At 45.1% G+C, this 16,472-nt stretch overlaps 1 protein-coding gene across 4 annotated transcripts in view; it reads right to left on the reverse strand.

Annotated features, from left to right (window-relative positions):
• The window catches only part of LOC101998700 (myomegalin), a 213,274-nt gene that overhangs the window by 138,777 nt on the left and 58,025 nt on the right, over window positions 1–16,472 (reverse strand). For all 4 annotated transcript variants that reach the window (XM_026783905.1, XM_013349910.2, XM_013349909.2 and 1 more), the window contains exon 4: window positions 4,004–4,114. In XM_026783905.1, coding sequence (XP_026639706.1) covers window positions 4,004–4,114 — 111 coding nt within the window. The remainder of the gene's footprint in view (window positions 1–4,003; window positions 4,115–16,472) is intronic.

Here is a 16,472-nt window from a genome sequence, read left to right on the forward strand (position 1 = left end):
ACAAAAAGAGACACTGGGAGGAGAGGAGATAGGGAAAACTGTGGTCCAGGATGTTAAAAAAGTTAATTAAAAAAAAAAAAAAAAGAGCCATCAAGGCCATGCTCCACAGTGAGGGGGATAAATAGATTTTCATAAGTGGAATCAAAGACAAACCGAGCTCTAAATCACAAAAAAGTATTTATTTACATATACTTTAAATTTTCAATTATATATGCACACATACTTTTAATTTTAATTACAAACATAATTAAATTATTTTACTATCTGCAAACACTGAAGTTTCAAGGCAGTTTTAACATTCGCTAGTTTCAAAGAATCCATTTTTATGTATAACTCAGTACTCTCATAAACCTATTGCTAGCATGATTTTTAATTTTACTTTCTCAGCTCTCCAAAAGGCCTAAAAATAAGAAACTCTAAAGCACTTTTTAAATTTGCTTTTAAGTTGATCATTTTAGGTTTTGGCATAACTCGAGCTTTTCCAGTTTCTCTTACAAAAAAAAAACCCATGTAACTTATTTTACAATAAAGAATTCATCCATTTCAACCCCTCCTCTATTTCTCTCTCTCTCTCTCTCCTTGTTTCTATCTCTATCTTTCTCTTTAAATCACTCAATTATCTAAGGAAGACTTGACACTTGGAAAGAGAAACACAGACCTCTTCCCAGTCCTGTTCTCCCAGTTTCCCGGAAGCTGTCATGGTGGAATGCTTGATAGTCTCACACTAAGACAGTAATTTTTCCCTCTTAAGTACCAAAATCTAAAACAACACGAAACAAAAAGATAGTCTATCCACATAGACTTGCAGTAACATGTTCATAAACACTGGTTTTCTTTAAAGAATTACTTACACAACACTCACATTTTTGCAGAGGTTCTAACTTAACTGGGTATGGTTTCATATTTTTATTTTTAAAGAAATGTTTGTCCAACATGAGAGAGAAACCAAGCTAAGTATAGTAACAGCCGGCATCAGAACTACTTGACTTTCTGGGTGGCGCTAGGCATGTGACCCCTGCTGTCTCATCACAACTAACTAATCCTCCCAACCTAAAGGAATCAGGATGCAAATAGCAAACATGAACACAAACTGCATTGTTATGGCCACAGTCTAGTCGAACCTCTATTTCATTTTTTAAACATCACAATAACTACTAGCAAGTGTATAATGATTACCCTCTCAAATGAATGTGACATTATTACATTTACAAAGTAGTTGATGGAAATTTTCTTTCATCTTCATGGCTGTTATTTATTCATACAACAAATGAGTTTCAGTGCCTGCAGCATTATTCCAAGTGTCAGTGCTGTGGAGGCTGGACCAGGTCTGGAGAAGTTAAGCAGTTTGTCTGGTGGTTGCCTGGGGCTCTTGCTGCAGTGTTTCCTGAACCCCTGGTTCTTCTATCAAAGCAAACTTTTCTGGTTTCTCTTAACCCCTCATCACTACATACTGGGATAGATCTTTTTTTTTCCGCCTATGATATTAATCATTAAAAATAGCAAGCTAGGCAGCTGACTCAGTGATTAAAAGCATTGACTACTCTTCCAGAGGACTCATGTCCAGTTCCTAGCAACCACATGGCAGCTCACAGCTGTCTGTAACTCCAGTATGGGATATGACACCCTCAGACAGATGTGCATGAAGGCAAACACCAATGCACATGAAATAAAAATAAATAAAAATTTAAAAAACTGGCAAGCTGGGCACCATGATGTATTCCTATATTCCCAGCACTCAAGGGGTTGAAGCCTGACAATCACAGGTTAGAGGTCAATCAGGGATACATAGTGTGATCTCATCTCAATGTGTTCTACATTCCACATAAAAAGAACATTTAACCCAAGTTAAAAACAAAACAACAAAGCAGGGTCTCATATAAGGTTGGCTTCCACTGCCCAGGATTATCTAGAACTTTAGACCTTTTGTCTCCATCTCTAGAATACTAAGATTCTCTGTATGCATCGCTATGGTCAGGTCGTGCAGTGCTGGGGATCAAACCCGGGGCCTCACTCATGCTAGGCAAGCACCCTGCCAGCTGAGCTATCTTCACAGCCTATAACCCAGCTTGAGCACAGCATTTTTCAACCCGTGAGTCATGACCTCTCTGGAGGTCACATATCAGTTACCCTGCACATCAGACATTTACATTACCACTCATACCAGTAGCAAAATTACAGTTACAAAGTAGCAATGAAATAACTGTGTGTGGGGGGGGAGGGGGTCAGCACAGTGAGAGGAACTGTATTAAAGGCCTGAAGCGTTAGGAAAGTTGGGAACCACTGCTTTCTTGCTTTTCAGTAGCTGAAACCAAAGGGAATAGTAACGTGACAGTAACTGGGAGAGATGGGGAAAAGGAAACACATCCCTGGAACCCTATGAGACAATGGCTGCCTGGCCACTGTGTTCACGTAAGACCAAGCAGAGTTACCTACATGCGATCCAGTGGCAAGATGGATCCAGTAAAAGGACTGTCACCCCTACCTGTGACTTTGTGTGTGACTCCCTCCCCTATCCCCCGAGGCAGCTGCCATAGTCTAGTGAATCACTTTTCCAGGAGAGAGGTGGTGCCCTGTCTCATCCCACATGAAGCATTTCCTCAAGTATTTCTCCTTTAGCCAATAAAGTGCAGTGAGGACAACTGAGTCAAGCAGCAGTCACCTGACTGAGGGCAAAAGAAAAAAAACCTTTCCCTCCAGTGATCTCCAAGTTGCCCCTCTTCTGCCATACTTTGGGGACGGTTCATGGAAACACTTCCTCCTATTCCTACCCAGAGGCCCACACTGCCCTGCGTCCTCCCCCATCTGCATTACCAAGTTATCAAGTCCCCTAGACCTCCGCAACTTCCCAGGAGAGACATTCGCTATGCAGCCATGCAAAAGATGACGATGAGCCCGGAGGAAGTCTCAGGGAGAGGAGGATTAAAACGTAACATTCAGAAAAGAGGAAACAGATTAAATCTCGCAGAATCAACAGTCCGTACTAATTGACTCGACCAAACCCTGAAATCCCATGGGTATCACGGGCACTCCTTCTTAGACTTAGCAGTCCGCGTGAACTGAACTGACCAGACAGTCATGGAGGCCTCACAGACACCAGTTGTTTTTCAGATTCAAAGGTTATCTGGTGGCTTCTTAGGCTCCCCAGCCTGCTGGGGTCAAAGCAATGCTTGTGTAGTGTGCTCTGAAGCAGACAGCTGGGCATTTAAAAGGGAACTCTGGTCAAATCGAGGCAACCAGAAGCAGGCACCTGTACTCTTCAGATCCTCTTGCCCAGACCCCAAGAGGCCTGAGGAAATCAATGCAGTGACCAGCCAGGAAATTTAATCCTTGTTACTAGCGGAACTTGAAGTCCTTTTACAAACGCGCTGTCTCATCTCACCCTCAAGTGCTGCCAGCTCCTTCCCATCAATCAAGGCAGCCCTGCTTGCCTAGGAGGTTTCTCTCCCTCCCACCTCACTCCACTGTCCGTGGGTATCGTCTTTTTCATTCTAGCGCAAACAATTCCTAGGATTAAAATGTCTCATGTTCCGTTGCAAACGTGTGTCCGCCTGAACACCTTCAAAGGAAAACACGAATTTCTCAAGAAAAGAATTATCCTTCGTGGTTTCTTCATATCACAGTATTTTCTCCCAAGACCCAGAGCTGGAAAAGGCCTGGACGTGTGACCTGAGTTACATCCCCCCCAAGCTCACTTTAAAATGCAAATTGCTTTGCTCCCCCATTCAGACCTTAAACCGGAGTGTCTGGGGTGAACACAGAATCTACATTTCAGTCCGGCTGTGTCGAACAGGATTTGGAGCCTCTGGCTGAACACAACACAGCCTCCTCCCGCTGCAGAGGACGAAGAAGAGAAGCCGCCCTAGAGAGGGGAATGAGCTTATCCCAGGTCACGGGGAAAGCACCCAGATATAGAGCCCGGTCTCTCGGGCGGCTGAGCTCTCTCGTCCCGCCCGTTCAGACCAGTAGTCCCAGGCGCGCACTTCCCTGCCCCACCGTCACTCACCCGCTTGTAGACATCCTCCCGGCTGGCCTCATACTTCTGTTGCATGCGCTCCTCCAGGAAGTAGATGCGCAGCTTGAGGCTGAAGTTCTCCTTCTTCAGGTCATTGAGGTGCTGGGACAGAGTGCGATATCCATTAGACATGGTGGGCGACCCATGGGGAGGAGCATGCCCAATCGCCCCCTCACCCCAGGAACACGCTACAGCCTTGCCGCGGCATGGAGCTGGCAGACTGAGACACTGGGGAAGCTGTGGGATCTCGGAGGCTAAGGCGACATAGCCCCTGGTGGTGCGCTCCAGGACCTGGGACTGGTCTCTGCTCTGGGAGCTGGAGCGCAACGCGTTTTCTTTTTTTACCTCGGGGAGATATTTGCGGAATCCCTGACGGAGGAACATGCTGTGTGAACTCAGACACAAGTGGCGGTAACCTGACTCCAGGACAGGGCTGTCACCCTGTTCCCCCCACCCCCCATCCCGGCCTCCAGGCTCAAGTGTGGTCATTTAGTAGCTGTTTGGAAAGAGAAGGGCTGACCCCCTTCCCATTTGGGGGGTGGTTAATGTCCACTGGGGTTGCAAAGGCAAGAGGAAACTAGGAGGGGGTGGGGGAAGGGAGGCAGACAGAGCAAGAAACAAGGTTGCTATGGAGAGAGCGCATATCCACAAAGTGGCCCACAGAATAGAGACCAGAGCCAAATATCCTCTTTCTACCAGGTACAAACCTTAAGGCACTACGGATCAGAGTCCACTTCCCTTAGTGACACAATGCTCAACCCCAGCTGTTGTCTTCCAGCTGTTCTCCCGGCCCGTTTTCAGTCCCAGGGCTATTGGTTCATAGCCTTTATTCTCAGGCTGCCTGCTCCCTGATCTCACCTCACACGTTGAGGAAAACAGGAGTGAATCTTGACTGAGGGAGACCTTTGCAAACTGTTTTTCAGTGGAGCAAGGAAGGCCCTTTGGGGAATAAGTGTGGGAGTTCTGAGGGGGTGGTCGGGAGCAGCCAGCATCCCGGAGACCAGAGATTCAGCCGCTCACTGGTTCTTAACTCCCGCACCTGCCTAAGGGTGCCAGGCCTTTACGAGCAGTCAGCAGATCCTGCTCATAAAGCAAATTACGATCCCTGAGCGACAGCTGCAACATTAGCAGGAAGTATTATTTAGAACACACCCCATGGGGCTTTGAAGGTGACTGGGAGACAGCTTCAAAGCTCTGATCCCAAAAAAGGTTCTTGATTTGGAAATAACAGGTTGGAAAAAAAATTACTATAATGTCTGAGATAAAGAAAATCTAAAATTTTTATATTTAATGCAAGCATCCACTTCTTTCCCAACCTACCTACTTTTCATCTTTTCCCATTCCTTTTTTTTTTTTTTTTTTGGATACAGGGTTTCTCTGTCTAACAGCCCTAGATGTCCTGGAACTAGCTCTTGTAGACCAAACTGGCCTCAGATGCACAGAGATCCGCATGCCTCTGCCTCCCGAGTGCTGGGATTAAAGATGTGCATCATCAATGTTCTGGACCCCAGAATGATTCCAGCCCACCTTTCCCCAGTATCCAGAGGTTGCATACATAGCTGGACTGTGGTGTGCACACTTTTAATCCCAGCACTCCAGAGACAGAGGCAGGAGTATCTCTGTGAGTTCGAGGCCAGCCTAGTTTACAAAGCGAGTTTCCTGACAGCCAAGGATACACAATGAAACCCTGTCTCAAAAAACCAAACCACAACAACAACAAAACCAGCAATGGTGAAGATAGGAATAACCCCCAAAATACAGAGTGGCCACACAGTTGGTCACATGGTAAGGTGTGATCTATGCTGTAATCTTTCAAATCTGTGTCTTTCAAACTTTTTCTATTTTACACTGCAACACACACACACATACGCACACACACAATTATCCAGTTATGAGTTATAATCTGATATTTTCTATTTCTCTTTCTGGGAGTGACCTACTAAATTGACTTACTGAACAGTAGATAGATAAATCTTAACCTGTAGTTCGAAAACCTTTGACTCTAAGGGAACCTAGAACAAAGAAGGAATAGTTCCTGCCGGGAGGCTAACAGAGAAGGCTCTGCCAGCAACCACACTCGCACTTTGCCATGAAAGACAGAAAAAGTTTGAGTGAATTGGGTGGCTTCAGGAGTGCAGAATTAGAACCGTGCAATGGAACAGTCTATTTTTCTAAAAAGATAAGCTTGTAAATCCTCTCTTACATTTTAAACCAAAAATATTTCACATTAAAAAAATCTACTTGTTTAAAAAATCTGCACATAAAAATTCTACATGCTCGCTAAATCCTTAACTTTTAGAAGAAGTGGAGGTCACTGAGAGTTGGTGACGATGAGAATGAAGGTCGAAACTCAAATCCCACTTTTCTGACCACTGTGCTATGTTCCCGTAACCCCAGTCTCTCAGGAGGCTGAGACAGGAGGATTACTGCTGCGTAGGTTTGAGGCCAGCCTGATCAACACAATGACTCTATGTCTCAGATACAGCAACAGACTCCCTGATACTAGTTCTGTTACTAACCATCTGTGTGAGCTGAAGATGTCTCCTCTGTACACAGAATCCTCCTCATCTAGAAAACGAGGTGGCTGGGGGCAGGCTCTAAACACCTCAAGGTAATGAGTATGATTACTTCCCTTTTGCTCAAGGGGGGGTCAGATCGGCAGAGTATAACTAGTGTACAGTTAGGCTTTGGCTGTCTTTCTGGAAGAGTTTTTTTTAAACCACATACAATAATTTCATAAAAGGGTTTACTTTTGGAAATAGGAGTGGGTAAGGATTCATGTTATCCCCATGCAGCGGAGGTTTCCCTGCACACTGGGCCTATTTCCTTTTCTCTTTTCTCCTCTCCCGCCCCTTTCCTGTGGAGCTTGCTTGATTTATTTTGTTTGTTTTGTTTTGGATCAGTCCCTTCATGCCATCTCTTTTATGATGGTAAGTCCTTCCCATCTTTTCTTTCTCTCCACACTCTCTCCCCTAGAGGGTTGTTTAATCCACTTCCAGGGCTGTGTTTTTATGTCCCAAGTGATCTCCTGTGTTAGGTCTTCTTGCTCAGGACCTAGCTCCACACATCCAGTGTTTTGCTGGAGAGCTCAACTTAATTCTCCCTTCCTCACAACAGACTTCATGACAGCACTTCTGCGTGAGTCCAACCATGTTCGCTAGAATCTGTCTTAGCCATCTACCCTTTAGAGTACAGCCAAGGAAATGCCTTCAGAGCCCTTCATGGGCATCTCATCCATCCCTCAGGCTAAAGAGAAAACGTCATCACATTTCTTTAAGACATCCCCTTCTTTTCATCTTTTAATTTTGGGTTGGAAATCCATAAAATATCGTACCCTCCCTCTCCTGGCTGTCTTTCCCCTTCGACCTCCCAGTAAGGCACATTCTCACAATGCGAAGCATTCATATGGTGTCTTTTGATGTTGCTTTTATCATCTGGGTGGATTATTGAGACTATTTAGAGTTATTTGACTTCTCATGTAAACTCTAACCTCCCTAGCCATCTATGGCCATCCAGGTAAAAAGGGCCACTGAGTCACGTATCTGCCCTTCAGCCTCTGTAACAACCAAAAGCCACTTCTGCAGCAATGGTCAGCCCACAGCGCTGCTCCGGGCCACTTACAATTATTTCAGTCAGAGTAGAGTGGCTTGGGGGCTGGCCAGGAATCTGTTGTGCCTACCTTCTCTCAGCTTAGTATTTATAAAGCACTCCCTAAATGATCAGCAGAGTTAATGAACAGATAAGTATTCTGAGATTTGTGACTTGTCTTGCTAATCCACTTTGTTATATATGGGCTAGCTCGCCTAGATTTTCCTCCTGAAGTAGATTTCAGGAAGATGATAGGCACCAAGAACTTTCCTACTTCAAGCACAAAGAGCTAGGGCACACTGCCCCCTTCCAGCTGGCCTTATAATGATTACACCTTAGCTAAATGTGCCCTTCATCCATGCCTCCCTGACTCCTCTAAGTAGACTCCTTCACTTCTCCAGAGTGTAAGACACTGTCCCTCCCTCGCCTTCCCCCAAAGCCTTAAAAATAGACTCTATTGCTCTTCTGGACTGTGTAAAACCCCATTACCCCATTACCTTCAGGCCCAGCACACTTTCTCCAACATTAAATAAATCTTCTGACCAAGAAAATAATCTGCCTTTGTGTCCTCTGTTGAATTTGAAACTTTGTAAGGGTTAGTTTTACTAGTTCCAAAGATATTACACTCTCTTAAAATGGTACCTGTAGGACAATGTTATTCTGTTCACTTACCTTCCTAAGTTTATATGCCCAGGAGAACCTCTTCCATGAGGTTCATATTCACCTCACTGATAGAAATCTCCAGTTGAACATTAATATCTCACGCTTGTGATGTCAAAACTGAATTCCTGATCATCCTAGAAAATGCTCTTTGATCATTGGAGCCCATTCCAATGTGTTGCAGCTCAGGATTGGCAGCTGGTGAGGCCAAAGCCTCTGAGTGACTCCTGACTCGTTTTCTATCACATCACACCTCTCATGTGTCTGCAAATCCTAGTTATAATACACACACATTGGAAATATGCATCGTAGATGCCAGGTACCATAGCATCTCTACCACAGTGTCCCAGATCCCACGACTTCTCTCCCATGTTACTTGATAGTGCCCATCCTGGTGTCCCTGCTTCTGCCTTTGTTGGTCAATCTCCTACCCTGAGCACAGTGCCTGTGTGACCCTGCTGAAATGCTCCATGTCTCTTCTCTCCAGGAAACTGCCCCATCTAACTCCAAGTAGATGGGGATGACGGCTCATTGGCCCTTCAAGCCCAGGCTCCTGGCTGGTCCTTGCCTCCCGCTACTCTGTGCTTTCCTTTCCTTTGCTGTGCTCCCTGCCTGCACAGGCTGTTCCAGACACATGGGCTACCCTAGTGTGATGTGGGAGTGTCATATATCCGTTGCTTTCATTGGTTAATTAATAAAGAAACTGCTTGGCCTGATAGGTTAGAGCATAGGTGGGTGGAGTAAACAGAACAGAATGCTGGGAGGAAGAGGAAGTGAGCTCAGACGTCATGTCTTTCCTCTCCAGGGCAGACGTGATGAAGCTCCCACCCAGGATGGACATAGGCTAGAATCTTCCTGGTAAGCGCACCTCATGGTGCTACACACATTAATAGAAATGGGCCAAGCAGTGTTTAAAAGAATACAGTTTCCATGTAATTATTTCGGGGCATAAGCTAGCCACGCGGCCAGGAGCTGCGTGGCAGGAATGCAGCCCGCAGCTCCTTCAACACTAATGTTTCCTCAAAAACAGTAGAGAGCCTTGTTCCTCGGGGCCTCTGAGATGGCCCTGCGGCCTGGTGTGTTCCTTCCCTAGACTTCTTTTTACATAGCACCTCATCTAAAACTACAGCCCACCCCACGCCTCGCCCAGTGCCCCTTATCACCCTGTGTTTTAAGAGTCCATTGCACTATAATCTCTTCGACTCTGCATTTATCCATCCATCGTGTTTCTCCCTGTCAGCATGTGCTTTCCATGGAAAAGCTTGATGGCTCTGTTTTAGCACCAGGACCAAAAATGATGCTTTGTTTGCAGAAGGTGCTCAATAAGTGAGTGCCGAGTAAAAGAATAACTAGTAACAACCACCTGATCTCTATGGTTTGATTATAACAAAATTCGATCTGCATTCCCAAAGGCATTTCTCCTTAGAAGCGGTTTGTTTGATATAGAGAGAAGTCCAGCAAACTAACGCCATCAATGCAGAATCCAGACTGTCTACCGGAGCTCCGAACTGAGGCGCGATAATATATGAAAATTACAATCCAGTAATACTGCGAACTCCACAGACAGGAAAAATGAAATGAATTTGTCAGGGGAGGTTATCCACGAAGGTTCCACAGAGAAGTGGCAATTCTTTTTTTCTTAAAGGATGAATCAGGTCTGCATGGCTTGGGGAAGCTGAACTAAAGAGTACAGCAGGCTACGTAGACTCAAGCCTAGCGACCCGCACCCTTTGGGGAGAACCCTGCTGAGGAGGTCTTTTTTTTTTTTTTTTGGTTTTTCGAGACAGGGTTTCTCTGTGGCTTTGGAGCCTGTCCTGGAACTAGCTCTGTAGACCAGGCTGGTCTCGAACTCACAGAGATCCGCCTGCCTCTGCCTCCCGAGTGCTGGGATTAAAGGCGTGCGCCACCATCGCCCGGTGAGGAGGTCTTGACATCAGGTGAGAACCCAAGAGTTTCCTCCTTGAGGCAGGTCCTGGCTCTCTGTATGGACAAAAGATGAGGCAGAAGATGGTGGGTAGGGAAGGCCAGGAACTACACATCCACGAGGCCTTTTTCTTTCTTTGCCTTTTCTTTTCCTTCCTTCCTTCCTTCCTTCCTTCCTTCCTTCCTTCCTTCCCTCCCTCCCCCTCTCTCTGTCTATCTCTCTCGTCCTTCCTTCCTTCCTTCCTTCCTTCCTTCCTTCCTTCCTTCCTTCCTTCTTTCCTTCTTTTTTTCTTTCTTTCTTTTTGTTTTTTTGTTTATTGCTTTTGTTTTGAAGTTTTGCAAGCAGAATCCTTCACGCTGGTCTGTATACTGACTTAGTACATGGGGTCCTCCAGGATTGTGTGTCTGCAGAAGATCCACATGGCTTAAGGCATCAACTGCGGGCTCTAAGCCCTTCCACTTAGATCTTCCTGTCCCCAACAGCACATTTCTGATTCTTTACTCTCCTTTCCAAACATTTTCCTTCTGGAGATAAATGTCTCTCCTCTGCTCCTTCTTGAGTTTCTTCCTTCTATGTCTTCCATAATATATTAGTCCAGTCTTGAAATGAGACTGTAATAATGACTCCATCAGTGCCAGCACTGGAAGAGAATTACCACCCAGCTGTCGTATGTCATGCTCCATTAACATAACCAACTGTCAAGTCAGTCTTTTAAAAACTCAGCTTGACATTCACTTAATCATATTCAGACCCCCCAGATAGCTCCCATAATGGAATTGCTTGAAAACATATTACTCTCTAAGCAATTTTTATCCTAAAAACATAGTTCCTCTTCATTAGAATTGATTAATCGTCTGGATAGACTCAACCTTTTTCAACTGTAATATAAATTCTATAATTTAAGCTCAACTAACTGGATGTCAGTGATATTTCGATTTTATGTTGTTTGGGAGAAAATGTAGCTTTAAAAAAGTTTAAATGGGGGGCTGGAGAGATGGCTCAGTGGTTAAGAGCATTGACTGCTCTTCCAGAGGACCCGGGTTCAATTCCCAGCACCCACATGGCAGCTCACAACTGTCTGAAAATGCAGTTCCATGAGATCTGACACCTTCACACCAATGTATATAAAATAAAGTTAAGTAAATCATTAAAAAGAAAAAAATTTTAAAAAAAAGTTTAAATGGCAAACCAAGGAATGCAAGGAAAATGTTTTAAGTATCCCTGTGTGATGATGCATCTGAAATTACCTAGGAGATGGCCCTGGGTCCGTATATGAGGGAGTGTCAAGAGGGAAGACCTACCCTGAGTGTGGGAAATACTAACAGCGTGGTGGAGCCTCAGACTGCAGAAAAATAACAACGTAGGAAAGAGCTGGGCACAGCATTCATCCCTCTGTTTCCTGCCTGTGGGCAGGATGTAACCAGCCACCTCCTGCTGCCTTCACAGCCAGAGCTGCTCTCATGGCTGTATCTCCTCTCAGACTGTGAGCCAAACCTTTCCCTCCTTCCCTGACTTCTAGTCAGCTGTTTGGTTTTGACAAGCAGAAAAGCACCTAGTAGACCTCTGATAGCTAATGACCCATGTATAACAGGATACTATATGATCACATGTGGATCCACCCAGACGGAACAGTATGGAATTGTTGGGGGGAAAGCAATCCCCTTTGAGTCAAGGACACCTAGGTTCAAATCGGAGCTCGGAGCTCTTCTCTAACTGTGTGATTTGGGGGAAGTTGAGAATGGGAAAGCTGTGTGCATGTGGGCAATGGACAGGTCTCAAGGGCCTGTCGAGAGGACCACAGCCACATTGGTAGCGGTGGCTTCTATTTGACAAACAGATAAATTTGGATATTTGAACAATTGTCATTTATACATTCTTGTTGCTTGTAAAATAGCTCATAATGGCAAATAAAACTGTCCTAAAAGGAACAAAACTAAGAAATACAAGGGGGCAGCTATCAATTGTGCAAACATACATTAGCTCTCTAGGAGAGGTATAGTGAATTTATGGCCATAAATCAATTTTAGTGAGCATTTGTGTTATCAGAGAGAGTCAATTTCCTGTCTGAAAAGGGGCTTCGCTGGAGCGATTAATCATTTGTCAGGGGCGTTGCTGAAAGTCTTCACAGATCAGCAAGAGGGAACTTCTGAGATCTCTGGCCAACTTGATCCTGTGTTTGAATGCTTAATTCCTGTAACTCCTTGGATACAATTATACACTCTCCATGACAACAATCACCTTGCACAGGATTTACAATGTAAATAGTAAAGAAAAACTTGTACACTTTCACAAATATTCTTTCATCCCACCCTTTCACACTGTCTTTGAGGTACAAAAATAAGTGCTATGATCTGCAGACCATACTTCCTGCAGCTGGGCTCCACAGCGCACAGTTATCAGGACCTCAGTCAAGACACCTATGACCTGGATGAGCCTGTGGCTAGTAAGGCATTTCCTCCTCTGCCTCAGGCTCCAGTGCCTTTCCAAACTGCATCTTTAACTGTAGGTAATGGCCCTTGTGCCCCTGGGGTACCTGGCTGGAATAAAACAACAAAAACAAAACAAAACAAAAATGTTTTTCTCTGTTATCAAGATGAATACACCAAAGTCAGCTCTCAGAAGACTGTACGGAGTTGCCAGGTGACCCAGAAATCCTCTCCTTGTTTCATATCCAGAGAACTAAAAGCAGACGGCCTCACGGAAGCATGGACACATCACCCATGACAGTACTGTTCATGATAGTCCAAAGTGGGAGAGCTCAAAACGTCCTTGAACTGACGAATGCATAAGACACTTAGGACGTCCATATAACAGAACGCTGTTCAGCCATGAGAAGGGGGTATTGATGTGTGCTACTATTCGCATAAGCCCTGAGCTGATAGGAAAGGCGGGCTCACAGGGCAGGATGCTGTACAGCTCCACTATGTGCTCACAATGAACAAGTCTATGGGGAGACCACACTAGAGGTTTGCACGGGAAAGGACAGAGGGAAAACAGAGAGGCTGTAATGAGCATGGGGCTTCTTTCTGGGGTGTAGGAATGTTCTGGAATGGGTAACAATGACAAGTGCACAATCGGAATTGTACACTATTCAAGGGTGAATTTTACAAAGGTTCTTAAATTGTGCTTTAATAAAGCTGCCTTTCCAAAGACAAAAAAAAGAAGCAAAGCTGGGAGAGAAATTTGCCTAATTCTTTGCGTTTCAGATTTTTTTTTTATTTACTGCAAATAAATTTATTTATCGGTGATGGTTCAACTCAACTTACTAAGGCATATGGCTTAGAACAGACAGTGTCTAAATGTTAAGTGTATTAGGGTTAGAGAAATGGCTCAGTGGTTAAAAGCACTGACTGCTCTTGTATAGGACCTAGAATTGGGTTCCCAGGACCCACATGGTGGCTCACAGCCACCTGTATGTAACTCCAACTCCAAGGACTCCAGCATCCCGTGCTGGCATGTGAGGGCACAGCATGCACGTGGTACACATACATAAAATCAAAATGAGGCCGGGCGGTGGTGGCGCACGCCTTTAATCCCAGCACTTGGGAGGCAGAGGCAAGCGGATCTCTGTGAGTTCGAGGCCAGCCTGGTCTACAAGAGCTAGTTCCAGGACAGGAACCAAAAAGCTACGGAGAAATCCTGTCTTGAAAAATCCAAAAAAAATCAAATCAAATCAAATCAAAATGAGTTAATATTAAGTGTTCAATCCCAGAGAGATCACAGGCCTTAACAGAAAGTCCACCTAAGTGTCTTAAATGGTCTTTAATATCTATTAGCCCTGATTATTAAATTTTACCATAGTAAAGTTTTATCATAATTCTCAGATAAAATAGTCCAAAACACAATTGACTCTGCATTTTACTCAATGAAAACATACCCATTAGGCCATCTCCATGAACATATGTGACACTTGCTCAGGACCAGTCTTACAAGGAAAATGTCAATCAAAACCTTACAATTTGCTCTTGCATTCCTCAAACCCTTTCCATGTGGAGCCTCTGTTGGGCTTTCCAGACACCAGATACAAATGCTACAAGGACCTGGATTTTTCCCTTTGGGTTGGACCTTTGGTCAACTATGTTCATAGCAGCATTAGTTGTAATAGCCAGAACCTGGAAACAACTTAGATGCCCCTCAACCAAAGAATGGAAAAAGAAAATGTATATTTACACAATGGAGTATTACTCAGATGTAAAAAACAATGGCATCAGACTGGAGATATGGTCAGAGGCTAAAAGCACTGCCTGCTTTTCTAGAGGTCATGAGTTCAATTCCTAGCAACCACATGGTGGCTCATAACCATCTATAATGAAATCTGGTTCCCTCTTCTGGCCTGCAGGCAGACATGCAGACAGAACACTGTATACATAATAAATAAATAAATCTAAAAAAAAACAATGACATGACATTTGCAGGCAAATGGATGGAACTGAAAAAAAATCATCCTGAGTGAGGTAACCCAGCCTCAGAAAGGCAAACATGGTGTGTACTCACTTACAAGTGGATATTAGATGTAAAGCAAAGGAGAGCCAGGCTACAATCCACAGCTCCAGAGAAGCAAGTTAACAAAGAGAACCCTAAGAGGAACACGTGGATCTCCCTGAGAAGGGGAAATAGTAGAGATCTCCAGGGTAAACTGGGGGGTGAGGAGAATGCAGGCATGGGAACATGAGGGATCATGTTGAGCGTGTTGGGGGAAGGGCGGATAGGGAGAATAAAGAAAGAGATATCTTGATGTGGGCACATATTAGGGGTAGGGAGAAACCTGGTGCTGGGGACACTCCCAGGAACCCACAAGGATGACCACAACTAAGCCTCCTAGCAGTAGTGGAGAAGGAGTCTGAACTGGTCTTCTATAATCAGACTGGTGACTACCCTAATTGTCAGCAGAGAGCATTCATCCAGTAACTAATGGAAGCAGATGCAGAGGTCCACAGCCAAGCACTGGGCCAGCTCAGAGAGTTCTGTTGAAGAGACAGAGGAAGGAATGTGTGAGCCAGGGAGGGGGGTGGTCAAGGTCATGATGGGGAACCCACAGAGACAGTTGACCTGAACTTGTGGGAGCTCACAAACTCGATACCAAGAGCTAGGGAGCCTGCATGGAACCAACCCAGTCCCTCTGTATGTGTGTGACAGTTGTGTAGCTTGGTCTGTTTGTGGGGCTCCTCATAGAGGAGTCAGGACCTGTCTCTGGTGCTTGAGCTGTCTTTTGGGAGCCCAAACCCCACGCTGGGTTCCTCACCCAACCTTGATGCAGGGAAAAGAGCTTGGTCCTGCCTCAACTTGATGTGCCATGCTTTGTTGACTACCTTGGAAGGTCCGCCCCTCTCTGAATGGAGATAAAGGAGGAGTAAATGCTGGGTTGGGGGACAGGGAGAAGAGGAGGGAGGAGAAACTGTGATTGATATGTAAAGAAAATGAAAAAAAAAATAAAAAAGAAAGAACAGATAAGAGAATAAAACCTCAATATCATTTCTGAAATTCCAGAATCATTTAAATATCAAGTTATTACCATTTAATTATCAAATTATTAAAATCATTCCATTTTCTGCCCTACAACTCAGAAACACACTGATGCCCCCACTGGGCAGCCTTTTCTGGAAATAACCAGTCTGATGACAGGAGCACTGATGGATAAGCCCAGCTTGGGCAGCTTCCTCACTTGCATAGAGGATGAGGGTTCAGACGATGTCCCTTATGCCACCCCCCACTGTGGTCAGACACACCCATGCCACCCACAGTCCTGGAATAACAAGGTGTCATCATTCCCCTCACGCTAGAGCACTGGGGACTATATAAAAACAAAAACAAAGCAAACAACTTCCCTGGCCACCAGAAATAGACGGTCCATCCAGAAATAACACTGCCAGAGACAGTTAAGCGAGCCACATGGCAGAAGCGACAGGTGGGCTGCAGGAATCTGGCAGTACCCAAGGACTCTTCGGCTCCAAACTGGATCCTCTACCAGTTTAACTCAGTCAACACTACCAGAGCTTGGGGTGTGTCCACAGGGGCCTTAGCTCAGAAAGATGGTTTGGTGCCCTTTTGCAATAAAAGGGAAGCTGCCAAGTAGTGGGCTTGCTTATGTCTCAAGATTTTCAGTAACCTTGGGGCTGGGAAGGTGGTTCAGTGGGTAAGAGCACTTGCTGTGAAAGCAAGATGGTATGAGTCTAAACCCACAGAACCCATATAAAAGCCAGGCAAGCCGGGCGGTGGTGGCGCACGCCTTTAATCCCAGCACTCGGGAGGCAGAGGCAGGCGGATCTCTGTGAGTTTGAGACCAGCCTG

This window comes from Microtus ochrogaster, chromosome 21, assembly GCF_000317375.1.
Source record: "Microtus ochrogaster isolate Prairie Vole_2 chromosome 21, MicOch1.0, whole genome shotgun sequence".
Lineage (NCBI taxonomy): Eukaryota > Metazoa > Chordata > Mammalia > Rodentia > Cricetidae > Microtus > Microtus ochrogaster.